The 23,022-nt window shown below is 35.9% G+C and overlaps 3 protein-coding genes and 1 long non-coding RNA gene across 7 annotated transcripts in view; 2 read left to right on the top strand and 2 right to left on the bottom strand.

Annotated features, from left to right (window-relative positions):
- Nucleotides 1–4,547: 4,547 nt before the first annotated feature.
- The window catches only part of LOC135798957 (uncharacterized), a 112,870-nt gene continuing 94,395 nt past the window's right edge, over nt 4,548–23,022 (bottom strand). Inside the window, exons 1-3 of one of the 2 annotated variants that reach the window (XR_010549819.1) lie at nt 15,109–15,364; nt 14,952–14,997; nt 4,548–4,702 (exon numbers count right to left, since the gene is read on the bottom strand). This is a non-coding gene — a long non-coding RNA (uncharacterized lncRNA). Of the gene's footprint in view, nt 4,703–14,951; nt 14,998–15,108; nt 15,365–23,022 lie in introns of those variants that run through there. The other variant, XR_010549820.1, reaches the window with a different exon arrangement.
- LOC135798724 (transmembrane protein 222) lies at nt 5,975–6,761 on the top strand. Of its 3 annotated transcripts, none has more exons than XM_065311641.1 (2): nt 5,975–6,127; nt 6,191–6,761. In XM_065311641.1, exon 2 carries the CDS (start codon nt 6,199–6,201, stop codon nt 6,703–6,705), a length of 507 nt encoding a protein of 168 aa, XP_065167713.1. In that variant the 5' UTR covers nt 5,975–6,127; nt 6,191–6,198; the 3' UTR covers nt 6,706–6,761. The 3 variants fall into 3 exon arrangements, with proteins under 3 accessions (XP_065167713.1, XP_065167714.1, XP_065167712.1); XM_065311642.1 differs by having other exon boundaries at nt 5,980–6,127; nt 6,197–6,761; XM_065311640.1 differs by having other exon boundaries at nt 6,006–6,761.
- Nucleotides 6,697–7,897, bottom strand: Hus1-like (Hus1-like checkpoint clamp component). Its single transcript, XM_065311638.1, has 5 exons — nt 7,755–7,897; nt 7,389–7,699; nt 7,223–7,333; nt 6,992–7,169; nt 6,697–6,937 (listed from the first exon to the last, which is right to left on the bottom strand). Exons 1-5 carry the CDS (start codon nt 7,804–7,806, stop codon nt 6,726–6,728), a joined length of 864 nt encoding a protein of 287 aa, XP_065167710.1. The 5' UTR covers nt 7,807–7,897; the 3' UTR covers nt 6,697–6,725.
- Nucleotides 8,228–11,224, top strand: LOC135798722 (ribosomal protein S6 kinase delta-1). Its single transcript, XM_065311637.1, has 10 exons — nt 8,228–8,361; nt 8,414–8,571; nt 8,637–8,748; nt 8,801–8,905; nt 8,971–9,330; nt 9,416–9,817; nt 9,885–10,141; nt 10,204–10,512; nt 10,574–10,775; nt 10,838–11,224. The coding sequence occupies exons 1-10, from the start codon at nt 8,266–8,268 to the stop codon at nt 11,030–11,032; spliced, it is 2,196 nt and encodes a 731-aa protein (XP_065167709.1). The 5' UTR covers nt 8,228–8,265; the 3' UTR covers nt 11,033–11,224.

The following is a 23,022-nucleotide window of genomic DNA, read 5'->3' as shown; positions in this document are numbered from 1 at the left end:
GAAATATAAGAGAAATAAATACAAGTGAAAGCGGCAATACGAGAAGTAAGAAAGTAAGTGGAGAAACGAGAACAGAGAAATAGAAGAAGGAGTGAGTAGTAAAGAATAGGAGAAGATAGAAGGAAGAAAACAGAGAGTAGAGAAGAGGAGGAGATAGAAGAAAGAGAACAGGGGAGGATCAGATTTTTAAATTTTTTGGCACGTGTCGTTATAAGACAGTCGACTGCTTCAGTCCATCCATTGCTCCCGGCCCATCCTACAGCTACGATGTCTCTGCGCTTCATCCCCGGAATTATCAGGCATATTAACAATTTTTATGGTGGGGGATCACCCCCAGAGAGAGGGAACTCCTTATAAGGACATCCTTTTAAGAACTTGTAAAAATATTTCTAATTTATAAGTCGCCTCAGGAGAGGTGACACTTAAAAATATTCTTACAAGTTCTGACCTGTAGCTGAAATGAAAGAAGGAGTACACAAATCATACAGGTTACCTTAACAATATTTATAGAGGGGATCATCCCCTGAGAGAGGGAAGTCTCTTAGAAACCTGTACCTGAAATGATAGAAGGGGTACATTCAAAGCATAAGACATACTATTCCTAAACATTTCTTTATTAATAAACACAATGTAATATAATACAAGATTAGTACCTTAACAATTTTTATAGTGGGATCAGCCTCTGAGAGAGGGAACTCTATTAGGGACATGTACCTGCAGTGATAGAAGGGGTACGCACAAATCAAAGATGTAAATATATCTTACTATTTATTTATTAACAATAGAATACAAGTTTATAGGGGAGGGTGGGGCAAAGTGGGCCCCAAAAGCGAAAAAAGGGAATTTGTTTACTTTTTTTTACTCGTTACACTATTTTTTACATCCTTGTTCAGTATTCAATATTAATAAGACGTGTCTATCAAAATAAAAAAAAAATCAGAATATGGGGCAAAGTGGGCCCCCACTCATAAAAATTAGGCTCTTACCTTTGTATCAATTTTTTGCTTATATTATTTTCTTTTTTTATTTCTTACTTCGAATTTGTTGTGGATAAGTTGTTCTTGCAACTTCATCTTATATATCAAAAATTTTAGAGGGCCCACTTTGACCCTCAATTTTTTAAGCCTCCTGAATTTCAGGGGGCCCACTTTGCCCCCAGGGGCCCACTTTGCCCCCCCTTCCCCTATTTTACAAGTCAACAGAATACGTGCCGCCATATTGATGCAGGACTTACGACCTGAATAGTCGCGCACATGGAAACAAGTACTACTTTGTAAAGTTCTACCTTGATGATGAAATTAACAAATGGCCTATTTTCTATGTGATTGAAAATGAAAACAAATATACAGGGTGTTACAAACAGAAAATTTACAACGCAAACCAAAAACTATCACTATCACTACAAACGTCGCTCCTTTTCTCTAGACGATCGGGGAAACTAATATACAGGGTGTTTCAGAAAGAAAATTCAAAGTGCAAAATGGAAAATCCTAAAAACAACAGTTGAAGCAAAATTTTCACGGACACAAAAGAAAACTAATATACAGGGTGTACCAGAAAGAAAATCCCAAGTTCAAAACAATGAACATTCAGAACTCACAAATAAAGACAATCTGCGGTTAGGAAAATTAATATACAGGGTTTTACAAAAAGAAAATTTTCGAAACTACAAAGGTAATCAATATTCACATCATGACACGGGAAATTTATATGGAAACAACATTATTTTAATATAAATTAAAAGATTTCACCCGAAAATGATCGGGAAATTAAGCAAAAAGGTGCTAGAAAAGAAAACAATTACATTTTAATATATTGTGAATATATACTTATTAATTAATTAAAACGACGGGTAAAACATCATCATAAATTGATAGAATAACCGGTGGAAAACATCTAAATCAACAGACGACAAGCGACGGCGCGTGGCATTACTGTCTTTAAATGCGATAAAAATACCTAGGCAATTCTTTGTAAATATTAAGATATACGGAGACTACAAAAACGAAGAACTATTCACCGTACAAGATTTTATTACGTCAACAAGAGACTTCTTAATTTAATGATGCTCGTTCACGTGTTCAGCGAAAGGATGACCGAGCCGACGGCCGACGGCAAACTGAGCGCGATCGACCACATGAATATTGTCATTTTAATAATCTACTGATTATTTTTAAAACCGTCATGGTAATAATTAAATCATGCATGTTATTTTCGGAAACGGGAGTAATAATTCTGATAGGAATGGAACCACGTGTTTGTAATTTGCAAGATAATACAAGCAAAATTAATATCCCTCAAATGGAATAATCAGTTTAAGTTACACCGCCTTAAGTTTCCGTGAAAAAAATTTATTACACACGTACCTTTGCATTGATGAGGAAATTCTATATCCTGTAATATATTCTACCAACTAAAAACTCGCGTAGGGATTGACAAACACTTATTTCTTAGTTAAGAAGATTCTAACCGCGACAAATCATTAAACAAAACAGCCGCACATGCCCGTCCCGAATATTTTGATGATGGCCGAAAGAATACACGTCGATTAATCCAATTAAAACCTCAAAACGCGTGGCGATTAGAGGGACACGACTGCGGACCACGCGGTGTAACGACTGCCGTGTGCGCTGCGCGTTGCTAGGTACAATGCAGGTACGTCGCGATAATACGCGTCAGTCGAACAAAAAAGTTGTTTATAACAAACGTAGTGGTAAACCCGTAGTTGAGAAGACCAAACTAAAATTTCACAATGTTGAAATAACCGACATACACTAGTACAAGTGTACAAGTACGAGTACACAAATGCGTAACACACAACTATCATTATAACTAGAGACCGACCGAAATTTCGGTTTCGGTTTCGGTTTCGGCCAGTTTCGGCCAAGAATTCGAGTTTCGGCTTCAGTTTCGGTTTCGGCCAAAAATGGCCGAAACTTTCGGCCGCACCGAAACTCACTTTTCGTGAATTGTCGTGCGTCGCTCGGCTAACTTCGCGGCTAATGGCGGTCGTTACTTGCCATCTTAGTTCGCTCATATTAATACTACATTAAGTATCAAGTGACTAAACGAGGACTTTACTCCCGAAATGGATTATGTATCTAAAAAACGTGGAAAAACTGGCGATGTGTAGGTAAAAGTAGAAAAATATGTTTATGTAAATTAGTTTCGGTTTCGGTTTCGGTTTCGGCCGAAACTGATTGCAGGGCCGAAATTTCGGTTTCGGTTTCGGTTTCGGCTAAAATTCACTTTCGGTCGGACTCTAATTATAACTCGCGTTACGGAATTTTCTCGCAATAGATTTTGATAGAGAGAAATAAAGAATTAAATTCCGCATCTGCGAAAATTATTCTAAACTAACTTTGAGACCGCGTTCGCGAGTTATAACCAGAAAACTACAATTCTTAGCGCAACAAGTACAAATGCGTATACACACAACTATCATTATAACTTGCGTTATGGAATTTTCTCGCAATAAATTTTGATACAGGGAAATAAAGAATTAAATTTTGCATCTCGAAAAATTATTCCGCACTAATTTTGAGACCGAGTTCGCAAGTTATAGCAAGAAAACTACAATTCCTAGCGCAACGAATACAAGTGCGTATACACACAACTATCATTATAACTTGCGTTGCGGAATTTTCTCGCAATAAATTTCGATACAGGGAAATAAAGACTTAAATTCCGCATCGGGAAAAATAATTCCGAACGAATTTTGGGACCGCGTTCGCGAGTTATAACAAGAAAACTACAATTCCTAACGCAACGTGTACTAGTGCGTATACACACAACTATTATTATAACTCGCGTTACGGAATTTTTCCGCAATAAATTTCGATACAGGGATATAAAGAATTAAATTCTGCATCTGGAAAAATTATTCCGCACTAATTTTGAGACCGCGTTCGCGAGTTATAGCAAGAAAACTACAATTCCTAGCGCAACGAGTAGAAGTGCGTATACACACAACTATCATTATAACTCGCGTTACGGAATTTTCCCGCAATAAATTTCGATACAGGGAAATAAAGAATTAAAATCTGCATCGGCAAAAATTATTCCGAACTAATTTCGAGACCGCGTTCGCGAGTTATAACAAGAAAACTACAATTCCTAGCGCAACGAGTAGAAGTGCTTATACACACAAGTATCAATATAACTCGCGTTATGGAATTTTCTCGCAATAAATTTCGATTCAGGGAGATACAAAATTAAATTCCGCATCTAAGAAAATAATTGCGACCTTACAGTAAGACCGCGTTTGCGTGTTATAATAAAAAAAACTACAATTCCTAACGCAACGCGTACAAGTGCGTATACACACAACTATTATTATAACTCGCGTTACGGAATTTTCCCGCAATAAATTTCAATACAGGGAAATAAAGAATTAAATTCTGCATCTAATAAAATTATTGCGACCTTACAGTAAGACCGCATTCGCGTGTTATAATAAAAAAAAACTACAATTCCTAGCGCAACGAGTACAAGTGCGTGTGCAAGTGTAGTTTAGCACTACACCTTGCAAAATAAAACTAAATAAATACCTCTTGGCTTGTCAAAATTTAATAGAAAATGAAATCGTTGAAGATGTTTTAGCTTTACCGGAAATTATCATTTTCTATCGAATCCTTCCGGAAGAAGCATGCAGTTCACAGCTGGTCCAAGATATCCGAAAGGTCTCGTTAAAGCGTTAAACCTAAAACCAATAATTTATAAGATAAGATAATAAAATTTGTAAAATAAGAAGGAAAATAATTAATAACAAAAAATATTGCTGCATCATGCTCTTTTTTATAAGATAAGACAAGAAAATAATTATAATTCAGAGTGTTATTCAGGGTTCAGAAATCTTAATCAAATTAATAATTTAATGAATGCACAAAACAAAACCACTAGGGATTCTTAGCCGACGGAAGATATCCCCCGACCGACGGGAAATACCTGCGTACTTTGCAATTCCGAATTCTACGCGCGATATCTCAATAACTTACGCCGCACTTGTCTGGTAAATCTAAATCATATCTTTGTTGACCGATTCTAATTCATCAACCGACTTAAAATCACAAAAAATGCGATAAGTCATCACGAAAACCGCCGCTCAAATAAATGCGTTCGCACCACGCCACAGCACACGATCGACTAAGTAAGAAATAGAACAGACACTGATGTGCGCTCCGGACGAGCAGCAACCCAATAAAAAAAAAACAAGTTGTTTGTACATAAACAGCGATAAGAGTCAAGAGTGAGAACTATGAACAATTCATGTTGTGGATGCAGTCCAATAATGTAATGAAATGATTTTATATTGTAGACGTTGAATCTTATTCGTATAAACAACATACGAAGGTAGCGATCGAAGTGACACCCATTTAGGGCACCGTATAAGGGTAGCGGTCAAAGTGACTTTATTCAGTGCACCGTAAGAGGGTTGAGGTAGAAGTGACTTTATTCAGGGTACCATGCGAGGGTAGCGGTAGAAGTGACTTTATTCAGGGCACCGTACGAGGGTAGCGGTAGAAGTGACTCCCATTCAGGGCACCGTACGATGTTGGCGGTAGAAGTGACATCCATTTAGGGCACCCTATAAGGGTAGCGGTAGAAGTGACTTTATTCAGTGCACCGTACGAGGGTTGAGGTAGAAGTGACTTTATTCAGAGTACCATGCCATGGTAGCGGTAGAAGGGACTTTATTCAGGACACCGAACGAGGACAGTGGTAGAAGTGACTTTTTTCAATTCAATTTTTTGTGTACTTTGTAAAGAAAATATTGAAATTCGAAATAATTCAGGGAAGATTGTGTGGTAAGGAGTCTATCATCATTTTATTTTTAATCATACAACGGACATCCCCGTATATTAATGTTAGTGAGAAACTGTGTAAGTTCATGCATTTCAAACATGCTCTCGTGCCACGAGCGCCGACTGTGGCGCAACATTTTAAATGAGGCGCGAACAAACTAGAGCCGGCAAATGACAGCAGTCAGTTCACTGTATGCCATCTGCTGCGCCCTCTACAATATACAAATGAATATGTACTGCATGCACAGTAAATACAATTCATTTGTATTTACATTGTCAAAATCCAGTAAACAAATTCATCTGCGTTTCAGGGCAAAGTCAAAGTAAAACGGAATTATTGGATTAAAATTATAAATATAAACATTTAGCAATGACTAAAGATACAGTTACAGAAATGGGCTCAGACATGGGATATCGAATTGACAAGGAAAATGATAAATATCCATTTTGCTTAGTATGGACCCCAATCCCAATGTTAACTTGGTTCATCCCCTTCATTGGACACATGGGCATTGCATTATCAAGCGGCGTTATTAGGGACTTTGCTGGACCCTACCATGTAAGTGAAGATAACTTTGCATTTGGCCGACCCACTAAATACCTAATGCTGGATCCTGACAAGAGCAAAAATGGTATTAGTGGCTGGGATGCAGGAGTGCAAGAAGCCTCAGGGATTTATCAGCAGAGAATGCACAATCTCTGTTGTGACAATTGTCATTCACATGTGGCAACTGCATTAAACCTAATGGAATATAATGACACACAGTGGAATATGATCAAAGTTTGGATTATGTTCACATGGAAATGTAGATATGTGAATTGCTGTGGGTTCATTAAGACTTGGCTACCATTTCTGATTATGTTCACTGTTATTTTTTTATTGTGTGTGGGGTTTTATTAATTTATTATTATTTATTAACTTCATGAATTATATTCCATTAAAAAGCATTCAACTGACACAGCTGAGGTCTGTTCAATATGTAGTTTGACCATTTGAGATTGTACTATACTGCATTTTGTTCTGCAGTTAGTTAACTGCATTCCTGTGAGAAAATGCATGAACTTACGAGCGTCTATTGTCGCTGATATGTATTCGTATTGCGTGTCATCCATCACAGTTGCCATACTTCCAACTAAATAAGAAATTATTTAGTTGAATTATTTAATATTTATATGACAATATTTACCATCAAAAGATTCAATCATCAAATCAGTAAAGTGTGCTGAGACTGTAACAGTATCAGATTTAACTTTTAATGTTAACCTTCCTGTTTTATTTGCCATCACAACCAAACTATTGTTAACATTCTTCATTCTATCAACAATCTTTTTGATTGATTTCAAGTTTGGTAGATGGATAGACACCTAATAATGTTACTGTTTTAAGTTTGTATGAATTTTAAGAATAACATACATACATGAAAATCAATAAACTCTGGTTCCTTGTAATCACTCCAATGTTTTCTAGATATCACATCAATAGGAATATCATGGACACATTCTCTACTTAAAATACTATCTTCAGTTACCTAAAATGTATGATATAAATAATAATAAGGCAAAGTTTGAACTATTATTTATAACCTGCTCAATTATAAATGATAAACATGGCATTTGTTTATTGGCCAATTTTATTTTCAATAGTTTGCCATTTTGTTTTAAGGTGGACAGTGCTTGTGCAAAATGCTCCGAAGCAAACTCAAGATATATTTCATTCTGTTCTTCAGTCATGCCAGCAAATTCAAACTCTCTAAAGTAATAGTTGACTGGTAGAACACACCAAATGTAAGGGTGTGTTGTACCAGAATCATCTTCTGAAGCTATGAAGAATACTTTTGAACTTGTAATTCTTATGATACAGTGTTTTGATAGTTTAGTTATGCCTACTCCAATATCTGCAATAAATTATTACAAACATGATTTGGTATTAAGTTTTATACGAACACTTACTCATAAAATCACGTAGAGCAGTTGCTTCAGATATTACGCCTCTAAATTTCATTTTTAATTGTTAAAAAGTTTGATTCTATTTCGATTCTATCGTATAACTGACTTTTTAAATATTTGAGGTTATATTGATGTTTTCTGCACTTGCGTCTCAAATAATTGTTACAGGCGTATGATTCATATGTGAAAATATGTAAATAAGTAAAAGATTATAAATTAAATGGTATCTTATGGAATCATGCGAGTTATGTAAATGTTTTCAACAATCAGTATGAGCACGTTGCTTCAATCACGGTGGGGATTGTAGGGAGATTGCGCCTTCGGATTGCGCCCTACTGTTCTGTGACAACACAAACGCCACAAACGTCTAAAAATGATACGCAATCAACAAACGATCGTATTGTACAAATAAATAATTAACTAACTAATACATTTTGAAGAATATCTACAATGTAAAATATATATAATATAATTTACAACATACAACAACACATTTGTGCAAATAGCTGACACAATGTTTTCTAATGAAGTAAAATGGGTCAGAATGTTTGATATACCAGACATTACCATGCACAAAAAGGGGTTTACAATCTACAAAGTCATATCAATGGTAAGCTACTACTTAAATAGTGATTGCATACTTTAATTTGTTTAATTTATAGTTGTACCCTGAAAGTTGCCCAAGTGCTGTTACAAAAGTCACAGTGTGGAAGAGATTCAATGACTTTAAATCACTGCATAAAGACATCAAGGCTCTACACAAATCTCTAAAGATTAAAGACCAAGTGCCCAACTTGCCAACATCAACATATTTTAAAAGGTATAACCATAAAATAGATAATTTTGTACATTTACCTATAAATACATTAAATTTTTTGGTTTTAGGTTTGATGATGATGTTATACAACACAGAAAAGGCCTCATTCTTGGATTATTAGAATATATTTCACTACATTCACAGTTATTTACTAGTAATATGTTTGTTAAGTTTTTTGAGGTAAGAATTCTACACAATTAAGTGACAGATTTTTTAAATGTAATAATTATAGACTAGTCACACACCTGAAGGAGATATAACAGGGGATTCTGATGATGATTGTACAATAAGTGATGATACAGACTCATTATCAACTGTGAGCAGTTCAATGATTCAGGTAAATATTTGATCTCTGATAAAAACTAAATGAATAACTAATGTCCTGATTCTATTTCTGTATAGTTGACTGATGATTCAACTAAAGTGGATGAATATCCAATCAAATTTCAACTGTTTATCGGCGACTTGCAGTTGTACAGCTGTGAATTATTTGGGAATTCATTAGGCAGCGAACTCATTGAGTCCGAGTACATTTGTCATGCTGATCGGTTTTTTGAACTCGCGACTGAGATCGAAAACTTGCACAAAGAGTTTAAAATTGCATGGAAACACTACATGCAAGGCATTTACGTCTTGTTAAAATATGGCAAAGAGGATAAGATAACCGAACGCAAGTTTATGGCTAAATTTAAACTAGAGAAATATTTTATTCGCGTCGAAAAACTGTTTTATTTAAACTTACATGAAGATATCAAAAGTTTCGTAAGTATATTTTGCCCATACTGATATAGATAAAAATATCAGTTTGTGTAGGTGTTGACTTATAACTTAAATTGTTTGCATATAGATTGTGAACCAATACGGTGAGCCGTTCGCGAATGTCGCGCTTTCCGACTTGAACAATTTACATTTTGAGCAGCTATTTGATCTGCAAAAGTTCGAGCCGATGAATCAGCACTTCGACGAGAATGATTTGATATTGCGCGCTGAAATTGGACCAATATCGTTGATCAATTACGCGATTTCAGCGGCGGCACTGCGTAATTCACGCTACGATTCCGAGGATTTTGTGCTCGTTGCGAACAAGTACGAGAACGAACAGAACTACGCGGCGGCGTACATTAACTACAAGATGGCCTTCATGGACGTGCATAAGCACATGAAGAATGAAAGTAAGGATCTTACCTATTTACTGCGAAATGAAAAATATGTTTATCGCGGCGACGAGTTGCTCACTGCAACTGATAAGGTATTTTAACAACCTGTTTTTCATTTATTGCCCCATCACAACATTTGTAAAAATGAGTGTCTTGCAGGAGAATGCTTCGAATCCCTCTCGAAAAACAAAACAATCCGAATTATACAATTATAAAGTAACTGGTCTGATTAATAATGATACGATGATTGTACTGAATGTTGAAACGGATCAAAAGTATGTAGTGAAAGTTCTACAGAAAACGGTCGGCTTCTCGAATGATTGTATGATATTTCCTAAACATGTGCCTTATATGACAAAATTGCAACGATGGCATTATACAGATGATGCAATTTTTTTATTGTTTAACTACACAAGGTGAGTGCAATATTGAAATGTAAATATTGACTAATTTTGATAAAATATTGATTTACTTCTAGTGCAACTAACCTGACAGAATATTTATTACAATATACAAATTCCACTGATTTAAATTGTGATACAAGTACAGATACCAATGTTAATACCAAAGAGTTAATAGACCATAAATTTCTACAAAGTCAACGATCGATATCGGATGATTTCGAGTTTGTTGACATGCCCTCGTCAAGCGGCCTCGAAGAATCTGACGAGTTTGATGATTGTTGTTATGACCAGAGCCGTTGTGTTCCCATGGATAAAATTCGAAAATGGGCGGCTCAAATTGTTCTTGCCATTGAACGACTACACAAGTGTGGTGTCATTTGCTGGTAATTTTATGCGTTTTTAAGTTGATATATAAAAAAATAATCGTTCTATTTTTATTATCAGTGATTTGAAACTGGACGACCTGAAAGTTGACGATAATGATAATATATTAATGGATTATAAATGTAAGATAGCAGAAAAACGTGTTTACACTTATAGAGAATCTAATTTGATGGCACCGGAAGTTTACACATTTGAAATGCTCACGCCCGCTGCAGATTGGTGGACGTTGGGTGTTGTTTTATTTGAATTACTTGTAGGAACGGTAAGAAAAATTAACTTTTTGCGTTCTTTACGCGGACGTCAATAAAATATGAAAATTTTCAGCCTTTGAGTTCAATAAATCCAGACGGGTATTACATTTATCCGAATGTGAGACTGCCTAAACACCTGCCGCAGGATGCAAAATCTCTCATCAAGCAGCTACTCATCTATGAGCCGAATATTCGTCTGGGTTCAGGTGGATCCGAACAGGTAAAATCGCACCCCTACTTTAATCCTATCAGATGGGAGTCATTATAACTGATACTTATATACTCCACAAATTATTTTACACGTTTGCACATTCCTGATCTATGTATTTATCTAAATTAGATATTAATATGTTATAATTGGTAGTTGTTGTCTTTACGTTTTGCAACAGTATCGATTTGTTTGCTCAGTATTTGTTATGTCACATACATTTAGTATTAATAAAGCATTCCAACAAGAAAACGTGTTAATCATCATCTTTTTGATTTTCTCTTCCAGTTTGCACACGCACGTGCGCATTGCACGTGGTAACTGATAATGTATGCTTTTAACTTCCTGCTCCTATCGGCGTTTACAGGTGTAAAGCAGAAAAAGTTGAATTAAGGAAATAACGAGCGCATAAAATCAGATGCGAGGGAGGATATTAAAAAGTAATAATTCTTTCTGAATCGGTGAGGGGGAACGAAAACGAATGCGATTGCTTATCTTATATTTTTTTATTTCTCGCCACGCGAGCACGCAATATACCTAAAATCAGTAAATGTACCCCATGTATCCCGTTGAATTTGAAACTTGGGGTGTGCTTTGATGTTGAGGGTGATAATTTAATCATTTTCCATATAAATTTGATTATATTTTGGGCGGAAACTGCTAAAGTTACATAAATATTTTGTTTCGGCTGAATTCGATGGATAATAAGTTGCCTATAGCGATGTAGCTTTTGATGAAATATTATAAATTCGAAATTATTCAAAGAATTTCCGTTAAATGATTGCATTCAGTTTTAATTAGTGATTGTCGTTAAAATTACCAATGAATAATTCAAACGCAAACATGATTAATTAAAGGTAATAACAAAATATTTACAGTTCAATATCTCTCCAACTCAACAAATAAATGAATATGAAACGCAAACAACACGAACACACATTTCATTTCATTTCAAAAAATAATTAATCATTTATAGAGTTGCGAGGACAGGATATTGAAAGTTGCAATAACCGAGTTTGAGTTGCATTGCATTGCATACAAATACACAACGTATTTGAATATTCAAATTCAATTTCAATTTCGTATTTGTATTTTTTGCGCGTTCGTTCAATGGCCGCAGTGAGAAATTATTTCCACACGATGATAGAACATGGAGCATATTATGTGCGCTATTTTGCAGATTTGCAATAAAAAACAGACTATGCATAAGCGAACGGCAATCTTTTTGTGCTCTAACTTGTCGTTTCAGTTTGCACTTTGTGCGTGACCGTTTGCACTGCGGATGCGCGTGTGTGTTTGCTTTTCATTAACTCGCATGCCTTGCATATTTATGACAGTGCTCGTTTGCATTCGAAACAATTATTGTAAACATCCCTCGGCTGGACAAAGAAGTATGTGCGAAAAATGTTTCAGCATTCATAGTTTTGTCTAAACTCATTGATCGTGAGTGCTTGGAATATGGACTCAACGTGGCGAGAGTTAAAATTTCAGCATTAATTGCAAACACAACGCGTTTGGGAAATATTTTTGGTCATGGTTAGATGTGAAAGGTCGCATCGCATAATACTAAAGTGTCAGTTTATGAATATCACGTTTTTAGACAGTGTAGAGTCATTTTTAGACCAAAACTTAAATTATTTACGAAATTTTCTAATAAATTTTGATTTAAATGTTGATAATTTTATAAATTCTCAACAGAAATTATTAGAACATCGAATAAATGTCCCCGAAAGGATGCGCCACCATTTCACATTTTTAATGTTTCATGAAAGGGATCATAATTCAATAATAAATAATGTGCGTCCGGCTGGCGTGGCCGCGCGCAGATTACATGGAATGTGCAAAGTGTAAATTCGTTCCGCAACTGTGCGCGAACAACAGTAAATGAATAACAAACAAAAGCGCATGAAACAAGCGCACTACCGCACAACGCCGACGCTGCAAACTTTTTCGTCGACCATTTTCCACTGCCGAAACAACACACATGTTTTATTAACACGATGTACTTGCATACATGCCGTACATACGTCGAAATCTACTTTTATATCGTCGTGCGCCACAGTTAAACTAATTGTAAACAGTAAGAAAACTTTTACTATCGCTGCGCGCAGTTTACAACAAGTGCTGAATTTCTTGTATTTGTTGCAAATTTTCGTTTTATTTCGCTTCCGTTTCAACGCGGACGCTAAATTTACATTAGGAAACTTTCGCAAATAATGAGATATTATTTTATTGTTGTAAACATTTGATGCAAACAAAGCGAGAGTGCGTGGAGATAATTTTCTTTTTTATGTTCTTCAAAAGTTACACATTCTAATGGTGTTATTATTATGAGTGTTGTGGGCACGCATAAAACGCGAGCATTTTTGAGGTGCGTAACGGCCGCCTCCGCAAACGCGCTGTGTTCGGCACATAAAAAATGAAATATTGTGTTTAACTTTTGTGAATTACACGCCGCAGTCTTCATAATTCACAAGCAGTTTTTCGTTTAAACTTTAAAATACCAAAAAATATTAGAATAATTACCTACATTTTACGTCAAATATAAAAGTAAGAATTTTAACTTTTGAGAAAAGAAGAAATTTCATTTTTTACAAGTTAATGAAAATGATAATGAGATAAACATTACGACATGATTATCGTTCTTCTTGTTATTACACTATTACACACCTAGGTGTGTTCATTCAATTGTTCCGTTTTTATGTTAGAATGTGAGCACTTTCCTATCATTGCGCTTATGATTACGGTTATTGTCTGCATGATAGCCACACTAACACAACCCCTTTGCGTTAACCCTCATTGTTATTACTAAAAGTCCGTAGTCAGACATCTGTATGCAGCATATGATTCACACACTTGAAAAACTAACACATTCCAGCCGGGAACCTTTTATTCATTTTCTTGGCGAAGGTAAAGTTTTTATTGCACACCGGGCCTCTCATTTGCTGTTTTGCGAGGGGTGTATAGATATGAAGTGGAGTATGGAGGAAGAGGCACAAGATGAAAAAAGATGCAGCGGGCGCGCACGGCGTAATTAACTCTATACAGTAAATTGGCCTTAATATTAATTTAGATAGAAGAGGTAGATAGGACATTTTTCTCATTAGCATCTTGAAATGTCGTTATTTTCGGCGGCGCATTCTTCGCAATTCCGCGTAAACATTTTCTCCGTTCGGCGGCGTAAATTAATACGCCAACGAAATATAATTGAAACGCGTATAATGTAAAACGCAAATGTGAACCAAACACAGCCGAGAGAATAATAATTGTGCGGTTGTATTATATAAATCTAAACGCACGCGCTAATTATTGTTAATATGTAATCGAAAAGTTTGCGCATTTGCCCTCTGGTTAATTTTATTCATTACATTTTGGGCTCGCAAACGCAGCGCAATGGGAGTCGGAAGAAATGAAAGAAATTAAATGACGCATGCGGGGTGACAGCAGCGAAGGACGACGGGCGACACAAAATGTTGATTTTTTTGACGCTGCTAAACTCGTATATTTCGGCGTATTTGGTGCGCGCATCGTTGGACTGGTATAAAGGTTTCGCGTTTTTTTGCGCTTCGTTCGGTTCTCGTTACGTCGCCGTCGCCGTCGCCGCGTCGTCGCTCATTCATGATGCATGAAAAATACATATGCGTCGTTTTAATTTTCTCAGCCATTTCACATATTACTTTATTCTTACGTGTTATTTACTGTAGGTGATTTATCTGAATATATGTCATAATATATATAAAGTATATTTTTTGGTCACCTGTATGAAAATACTACAAGAAAAAAATTATTTGAATTTTAAGTGAGCACGGGGCGCATGCGCAGTTTGTTCCAATGCAACACTGATGGTGAAACTTGCACTTTCCAAGAGAATATCATTAAGAGGGCCGTCGAGTGCCAGCGCGTTTTTTTTAATAGTAAACTTCTTTATAAACAGCAAATGAAAACTTGACCGAAAAATATAATTAATTTATAAACTTACCAGTGTGTACAGCTTATCGGACTGCCAGGCACAACGAGTGCTGTAACTAAACAAAAACATAAATTAAAACAAAAATGTTTCATACAATTGAATTATGATATAATTAACAATCAACACAAAATAAACAATCTGTGCTGTTTGGTTAAAAATTACTTACACGAGCCTGATGGATCTTTCTTAATGATGAGAATCAACTGACACAAAACACAACGCCGAGTGAAAAATGTTATCAAATCCACTATCACGTGACTTGTAATATACCTAACAAACGCGACCAAAAACAGGCATTTCCGAACATTAAACAAATGACTATAGTTGCAAAGTACAAATAAATAGGCGATTGATCTTCACGTATAACACAAATTTAGAATATTGAAGTCCGAATAAAAGATATAGTAAGTCTCTCCAAACACGATTGGATTAACCAGCGACCGGCACGTAACTGACTGCAATCCACCGAGAGTGCATGCCGAAACTGCGTAAACAACGACGGGACAGTATATGATAAGAAAGCAAGAGGTGTGCAAAGACGGCGCGTCGAAGGCACGCGACCTTGTGCGCGAATTTGCAATAGGCACATTACCTGTGATCTAAACTAAACTAGACTTCACTGCATGCAGCAAGTTGATGCGGAGACAGCGCGCGGGACACATGCGTTAAAAACATTGTTGACACCGAATCGCAGATAACAGCATTGTATACAAAACTATTCTTGTGCGCACGTTTGTGGATAAATAAAAAATATGCCGTATAACACCATTTTATGATTTTTAGTGTATCCAAGTGTCATCTATGAATTTGACAGATACTTGCTCCACAATTTAGACTACTATAATCAATAATTTATAAAACACTTGTAGAAGATTGAAAGGGTCGGGAAGATGCGTATGGTATTAAGGAACTCTTAAGAATCACATGAGCACAAGATGTAGTGATTGGTACAAGATGGCAAAGTGATATTTCCATAATCAACTTTTTCGCAAAATTAACACATCGTCAGGAGTCTAGGACGTATTATAATGGAAAGGAACGAATCGGTGAGTCTTTTTCTTATGGACAATTCTCTACAAAAAAAGATAGTTCAGTTGGAAATCTAAGAGATGAAATTTTAATTCTTAAGAAAAAATTGTCAAGGGGGGCTGCTTGATACTTTTTTTCGACGATTTTTGATAATTAATATATCTTAGACTAAAAGCGATAGCAACCAAAAAATTGCTGATTATGAATGATCGGAAAATTCTCTATCAGATAAAAATACAAAATAATTATATTTACTACAGTAAAAGGTCGAAAAACTCGACTAAAAGTGCTAAAAAGTGACATTTTTCAATTTTTGCCCATTTTATTCAATCGCGAATATCTCGTAAACTAAAACAGATAAATAAGATCTGATCGCAGCGTCTTAATCTACGCACTATTCTCTATAAGATAGGACAGTTAAAACGCAAATCTGAGAGATGAAATTTTCATTCTTAAGAAAAAATTGCCAAGGGGGGGTGCTTTATACTTCTTTTCCACGATTTTCAAAAATTAATATCTCTTAAACTAAAAGAGATAGCTACCAACTAATTGTTGATTATGAAAGATTGGACAATTCTCTATCAGAGCAAAATATAAAATAATTATATTTCCTACAGTAAAAGGTCGAAAAACGCGACTAAAAGTGCTAAAAAGTGACATTTTTCAATTTTTGCCCATTTTACTCAATCGCGAATATCTCGTAAACTAAAACAGATAAATAAGATCTGATCGCAGCGTCTTAATCTACGGACTATTCTCTATAAGATAGGACAGTTAAAACGGAAATCTGAGAGATGAAATTTTCATTCTTAAGAAAAAATTGCCAAGGGGGGGTGCTTGATACTTTTTTTCCACGATTTTCAAAAATTAATATCTCTTAAACTAAAAGAGATAGCTACCAACTAATTGTTGATTATGAAAGATTGGACAATTCTCTATCAGATTAAAACATAAAATAATTATATTTCCTACAGTAAAAGGTCGAAAAACGCGACTGAAAGTGCTAAAAAGTGACATTTTTCAATTTTTGCCCATTTTACTTAATCGCGAATATCTCGTAAACTAAAACAGATAAATAAGATCTGATCGCAGCGTCTTAATCTACGGACTATTCTCTATAAGATAGGACAGTTAAAACGGAAATCTGAGAGATGAAATTTTCATTCTTAAGAAAAATTTGCCAAGGGGGGGTGCTTGATACTTTTTTTCCACGATTTTCAAAAATTAATATCTCTTAAACTAAAAGAGATAGCTACCAACTAATTGTTGATTATGAAAGATTGGACAATTCTCTATCAGATCAAAACATAAAATAATTATATTTCCTACAGTAAAAAGTCGAAAAACGCGACTGAAAGTGCTATAAAGTGACATTTTTCAAATTTTGCCCATTTTATTCAATCGCGAATATCTCGTAAACTAAAACAGATAAATAAGATCTGATCGCAGCGTCTTAATCTACGGACTATTCTCTATAAGATAGGACAGTTAAAACGGAAATCTGAGAGATAAAATTTTCATTCTTAAGAAAAATTTGCCAAGGGGGGGTGCTTGATACTTTTTTTCGACGATTTTCAAAAATTAATATCCCTTAAACCTAAAGAGGTAGCTACCAACTAATTGTTGATTATGAAAGATTGGACAATTCTCTATCAGATCAAAACATAAAATAATTATATTTCCTACAGTAAAAGGTCGAAAAACGCGACTGAAAGTGCTAAAAAGTGACATTTTTCAATTTTTGACCATTTTTTTCAATCGCGAATATCTCGTAAACTAAAACAGATAAATAAGATCCGATCGCAGCGTTTTAATCTACGGACTATTCTCTATAAGATAGGACAGTTAAAACGGAAATCTGAGAGATGAAATTTTCATTCTTAAGAAAAAATTGCCAAGGGGGGGTGCTTGATACTTTTTTTCCACGATTTTCAAAAATTAATATCCCTTAAATTAAAAGAGATAGCTACCAACTATTTGTTGATTATGAAAGATTGGACAATTCTCTATCAGAGCAAAACATAAAATAATTATATTTCCTACAGTAAAAGGTCGAAAAACGCGACTGAAAGTGCTAAAAAGTGACATTTTTCAATTTTTGCCCATTTTTTTCAATCGCGAATATCTCGTAAACTAAAAGAGATAAATAGGATCTGATCGCAGCGTTTTAATCTACGGAATATTTTCTATAAGATAGGCTAGTTAAAGCGGGAATCTGAGAGATGAAATTTTAATTCTTAAGAAAAAATTGTCAAGGGGGGGTGGTTGATACTTCTTTTCGACGTGTTTTGATAATTAATATCTCCTAAACTAAATGCAATACGAACCAACGAATTGCTGATTATGAAAGAATGGAAAATTCTCTATCAGATAAAAATACAAAATAATTATATTTCCTACAGTAAAAGGTAGAAAAACGCGACTAAAAGTGCTAAAAAGTGACATTTTTCAATTTTTGACCATTTTATTCAATCGCGAATATCTCGTATACTAAAAGAGATAAAAAGGAACGAATCGTAGATTCTTGATATACGGACAATTCTCTATTAAATAAGTTTGTTAAATTGGAAATTTAAGGGATGAAATTTTAATTCTTAAGAAAAAATGGGTAAATGGGGATCAGCAGTGTCACTCCTACTGCTTCCTTCGTACGGTACTCTGAACACGAGTCACTTCAACCGCTACCCTCATACGATGCTGTGAATACGAGTCACATCTACCGCTGCCCTTGTACGGTGCCCTGAATACGAGTCACTTTTACCGCAGCCCTTGTACGGTGCCCAGAACACGAGTCACTTTTACCGCTACCCTCATACAGTGCTGTGAACACGAATCACATCTACCGCTGCCCTTGTACGGTGCCTTCAATACGAGTCACTTCTACCGCAGCCCTTGTAGGGTGCCCTCAGCCCGAGTCACTTCTACCGCAGCCCTTGTCCGGTGCCCTGAACACGAGTCACTTCTACCACTACTCTCATACGGTGCTGTGAACACAATTTTTCTTTTTTTGCCCTTTTTTGGAATTGTGAATATATCCTAATTGTGTCCGATCGTGCCGGTCGTCTAATTTGGGTCACAGGTAGCCTACCTGATTAATTAATAAATGAATTGGATTCAATAATAATTTATTAATAACTAATAATGACTAAGAAATTAATGCAATTTTAATGTTTCCTAAGTGCATTTCCGTGTATATTCGATTGTACTTAACCGAAATGAAATGATTCATTGATTTCAGACATGAGTTAATTAATTATGTAATTGTCAGCCTCATCGAAACTGACTAGAGTTCTAATACGACTGACTATGGCCGAGTGCTCCACATAGCACAGCAATTTCACGGCGTGCAGTTTTGCCCGCCCAATCTTCGCGTTGCTGTGCCAGTTAGTAAGGAAAGGGGTGGCGGTTTGGGGGTAGTCTCTAGTTGCCTGTCCGCTAGCGCTATATTTATGCTGCACACATGGTGCATAACCGAACAGCAACAAGAAGTGTGATCAGGTGCAGCGTGCAGACAGCAAAGGTTCATCAATTTTCCTGTTCATTGGAAGAAAAGCAGCTCCAAACAGTTTTTGTTTTCCTTAATAATAACAACGTTGTTTTATTTATTCCACCTGTATTGAAACTGTAATCATGCACATGCACACCGCATGCAATTTGTTTATTCTGCATATTTTTGTTTGCAGGCAGTCAAATCTAAGTTAAGCCGCTCGGCGCATGTTGGCTGAAGGTAAGCCGAATAAGATTTCCACGAATTTACGACTCTTGCGAAATCCTAGACTTTCCTGACGCAATGAGCAATACATTAACCGTGCAATATCTCGAACAAAACGCAAAAAAACTCTGTAAAGACGCGTAATATTCGAATAGTTCAACACAGTTAGTTCCTTCATTGCCGAAATCTGTTCATGATGAATAGGGCTGAATATATGGGGCTGGTACTTGAACAAATTTCGGCCCTGTCGAAACTGCTGCCACTGCAGTTCTCGTCATTGGGCGCGCAAATGCTCACCGCGCGTGGTTGCGGTGGATAAGTACGAAACAACAGGCGTAAGTAGGATCAAAATGCATAGTTATTGAGTTGCCACTTGCCGCGGCATTGTGTTCGCAGTTCATGCATTATGATTGTGCGCCTTGGCGAGCGCTCATGAGGGTAGTACGAACCCTGACTATGCAATCGAATACGAGACCTCTACTTCCATTCGATTTGGTAGCCGTCAATAATAATATCATCCGAATTTATCTGAACAATGAAAATCACCAAAATTATGGATTTATTTGTAAAAACTTGAGTTGTGCAATATATGAAATTCAAAATCTGTTAATACGAGTATATGTGAATCCCCGATCGAGTTTAATCAGGAAAACTCGAGTAGACTCAGCCGTAGGAAGTATAAATCTACTTTTTTGGTCTTTTAACGAAAATATGTTTTATTTCTTGATTATTTTCTTTTTTTTTTTACATTTGTGACATACCCGTCTAATGACATATCACGAAAAAATGTCTAACCGCCTGCAGGCCCAAGAAGAAATGATATAATTTGGTTAACATTTGTTAGTAACAATATTTTATACCATTCTACATCTATCTAGTTATTTTTTAACTTGATTCTTGTTCGTTTACAATTGCTAGCATTCTGAGAAGATCAACAAATGGCCTTAACGATTGTCTCCAAGGCATTATAATTTCATTAAGACAACATGATGTGCCTGCTTTCATTCGAATACAACGCTGGAACGATGTGACGCACGAACAGCAATAAACCAAAACATTTTGCGCATTAACAAAACAAGATTATGCTTTAAATGCTGTGTTTTGTTTTCTCATGCACGAGAAGAACATGGTCTTATGTCATAATGTGAATTAAAACAGGAAAAATTATTATTAATGATAATAATGTTTAAAAGGTTTTAAAAGTTACATTTACGTTTTTTTTTGTTGACACGAAGTTTAATTTCATTTCGTTAAAATATAAAATTATATTAAAATTTGTATTCTGCTCGAATTAGCGTCACTTGGTGTATGCTAATATGCGCGAGTACCACACAGCATTCATATTTTGTCGAATCCCTTCTTTTGCAACGAGAATATTACACAAGCAGATTCATTTCGACAATAAACCGATTACATGCGCGCAGGTCGTGCTGGAAAATGTGAATTCGACGCCGGCGCTGCCGGCATTAACTTTTAATTGAATTAAAATTGGCTGCTCTTGCTAGGCGAATTAAAATTGAAACATACATGCCGTGGATGGTCATTATTCTTCGCCGCGTTTGAATATTATAAATTTGCATACGTTATTCAATGTAAATAAAATTTTATATCCAAATCGAATTATTCCGTGATTTTTCACCAAAAAAAATTCTCAGCTGGCACTATTTTTTTTATTTCCAATAAAATTCTTGTCAGAGATTTATCAATGATTGTCTTTGATATAATTGCTTCCGAATATTGGCAATAGAATACCGCGAAACGAGTCAAAGTTTTACTCCCACAAATTGGTTCTCATAGTTGTCTTCATATCAATATGTTTCCACTCTCGCTTTCACTTTCAACGTTTGCAAGAAACATAAATGTATTCCTTTATTGTTATGATGATTATGTTGCGGACGCATACACGCTCGCGAAATGAAAGATTTCGGAGCGCTCGCTCATTTTTCCGCAATGGATTAGTTTGGCCATAGAGAAAAATATGATTAAACATCGTGGCATGGACAGATCAAATATTGCGTTCAACCTTAACGACACGCATATTTGTAACTGTCGAACGCGCTCCCCCATTCGACCGAATGAAGCATATAGCATCGCACAACGAAGAAAAAATGAATTGAAAACACAAGCGGATGGGCATTTTCACAATATAAGAAAAACGAACATAGGTAGACATCAAAGATTGGGCATTCATGCTCGCAATGCGTGTCTGGCACATTTCCACATGACAAATGCTCACCATTTTGTATTTCCTGGACTTGATTTCAATTAAATACGAAATAATTGCGTATGTTTACTTTTAATTCCTTTTTCAGGTCTTTGAAATTAAATTTTGGTAAAAATTGTTTTTTGTAAAGAAATTAAATTTTAAAAACTTGCAGTATAAAACAATGTAATAGGTTTTACATGCAAATAACCAATTACAAATCCATACAATAAATGTACGCGTATTATTTTGCAAATGACAAATTAACGCCGATGGAAATGAAATGGTTTTTCATTTCAATGGGAGATTACACAAATTGTGCGCTGTCCCAGAGGCACACAATTAACTGCATAATGATTTTTTTCAATTATTTATTCGCTCTACATTATTAATCACGTGATAATCTTGCAGCGCATCGAGAATTAATCTCTCAGTTAAATTCGCAATTACTTTTTTCGTTTATAATTTATCGCTTCAACTCATTAAATAATGCACGTACTTGAGTGTTGCCGAATATAAGATAACATTTTTCATTTGCGCGCAAGCAGCGCGCTGAAGAAGGATGAAGGTGGCGTAATAACAATAATCCAAGAGAGTGCTTGCCGCTGCAACACATTCGCCTGTTTTGTTTTGCTTACACGTACTTTGTTAAATTTTTCCGAGCGCGTTAGTTAACGAAACCCTCGCTGCGAGCGCTACCGCACAGCAATGGCTGCTGCTTTTTCTCTCTTTGCCTGTTTGTTGCGCGTATGTGCGTTTCTTCCGCTGGCGCAAAAATTTTTATCGCCGCCGAAACGCGAACATAATGGCCTAAGTATGAATTTATTGTAAATTGCATCTAATTTCGCAGGAGCGAGGAGGAGCGCGCCAACGTAAAATATTTCGCGCTTCTCTTTGCTTTCGGTTTCCGTCCTGCGATGCGCCCGGACGATGAGCGCCATGTTTTTTAGCGTCTTCTTGCTTAATAACCGCACCATAAACGCGCGCGAAGTGATGTGCGATGCGCAAGGCGTCGTTTTTAAAAAGTTATATAAAATTGCCGAACCAATTTTGTTACTGTGCTGGTGACACTTTCGACAATGAACGTGTATTTCTATCGTATGGCGTTTTTAAAGCGTCCGGACACGTACCGGCGC

This window comes from Atheta coriaria, unplaced genomic scaffold (genome assembly GCF_025399875.1).
Source record: "Atheta coriaria isolate IRGN ID8LTWV9N9 unplaced genomic scaffold, Caltech_Dcor_3.1 hic_scaffold_9_pilon, whole genome shotgun sequence".
Classification (NCBI taxonomy): domain Eukaryota; kingdom Metazoa; phylum Arthropoda; class Insecta; order Coleoptera; family Staphylinidae; genus Dalotia; species Dalotia coriaria.
Note: the sequence above shows the minus strand (reverse complement) of the source record. Positions and strands in the feature narration are given on the sequence as shown.

Coding starts and splice junctions, on each gene's coding strand:
- LOC135798724 (XM_065311640.1), top strand. CDS start 6,175: ATGACTAAAGATACAGTTACAGAAATGGGCTCAGACATGGGATATCGA.
- Hus1-like (XM_065311638.1), bottom strand. CDS start 7,806: ATGAAATTTAGAGGCGTAATATCTGAAGCAACTGCTCTACGTGATTTT. Junction 7,700..7,754: donor TGCTCTACGTGATTTTATGA/GTAAGTGTTCGT, acceptor AATTTATTGCAG/ATATTGGAGTAGGCATAACT. Junction 7,334..7,388: donor TATCATTTATAATTGAGCAG/GTTATAAATAAT, acceptor CATACATTTTAG/GTAACTGAAGATAGTATTTT.
- LOC135798722 (XM_065311637.1), top strand. CDS start 8,266: ATGTTTTCTAATGAAGTAAAATGGGTCAGAATGTTTGATATACCAGAC. Junction 9,331..9,415: donor ATGAAGATATCAAAAGTTTC/GTAAGTATATTT, acceptor GTTTGCATATAG/ATTGTGAACCAATACGGTGA. Junction 10,776..10,837: donor TTGAATTACTTGTAGGAACG/GTAAGAAAAATT, acceptor GAAAATTTTCAG/CCTTTGAGTTCAATAAATCC.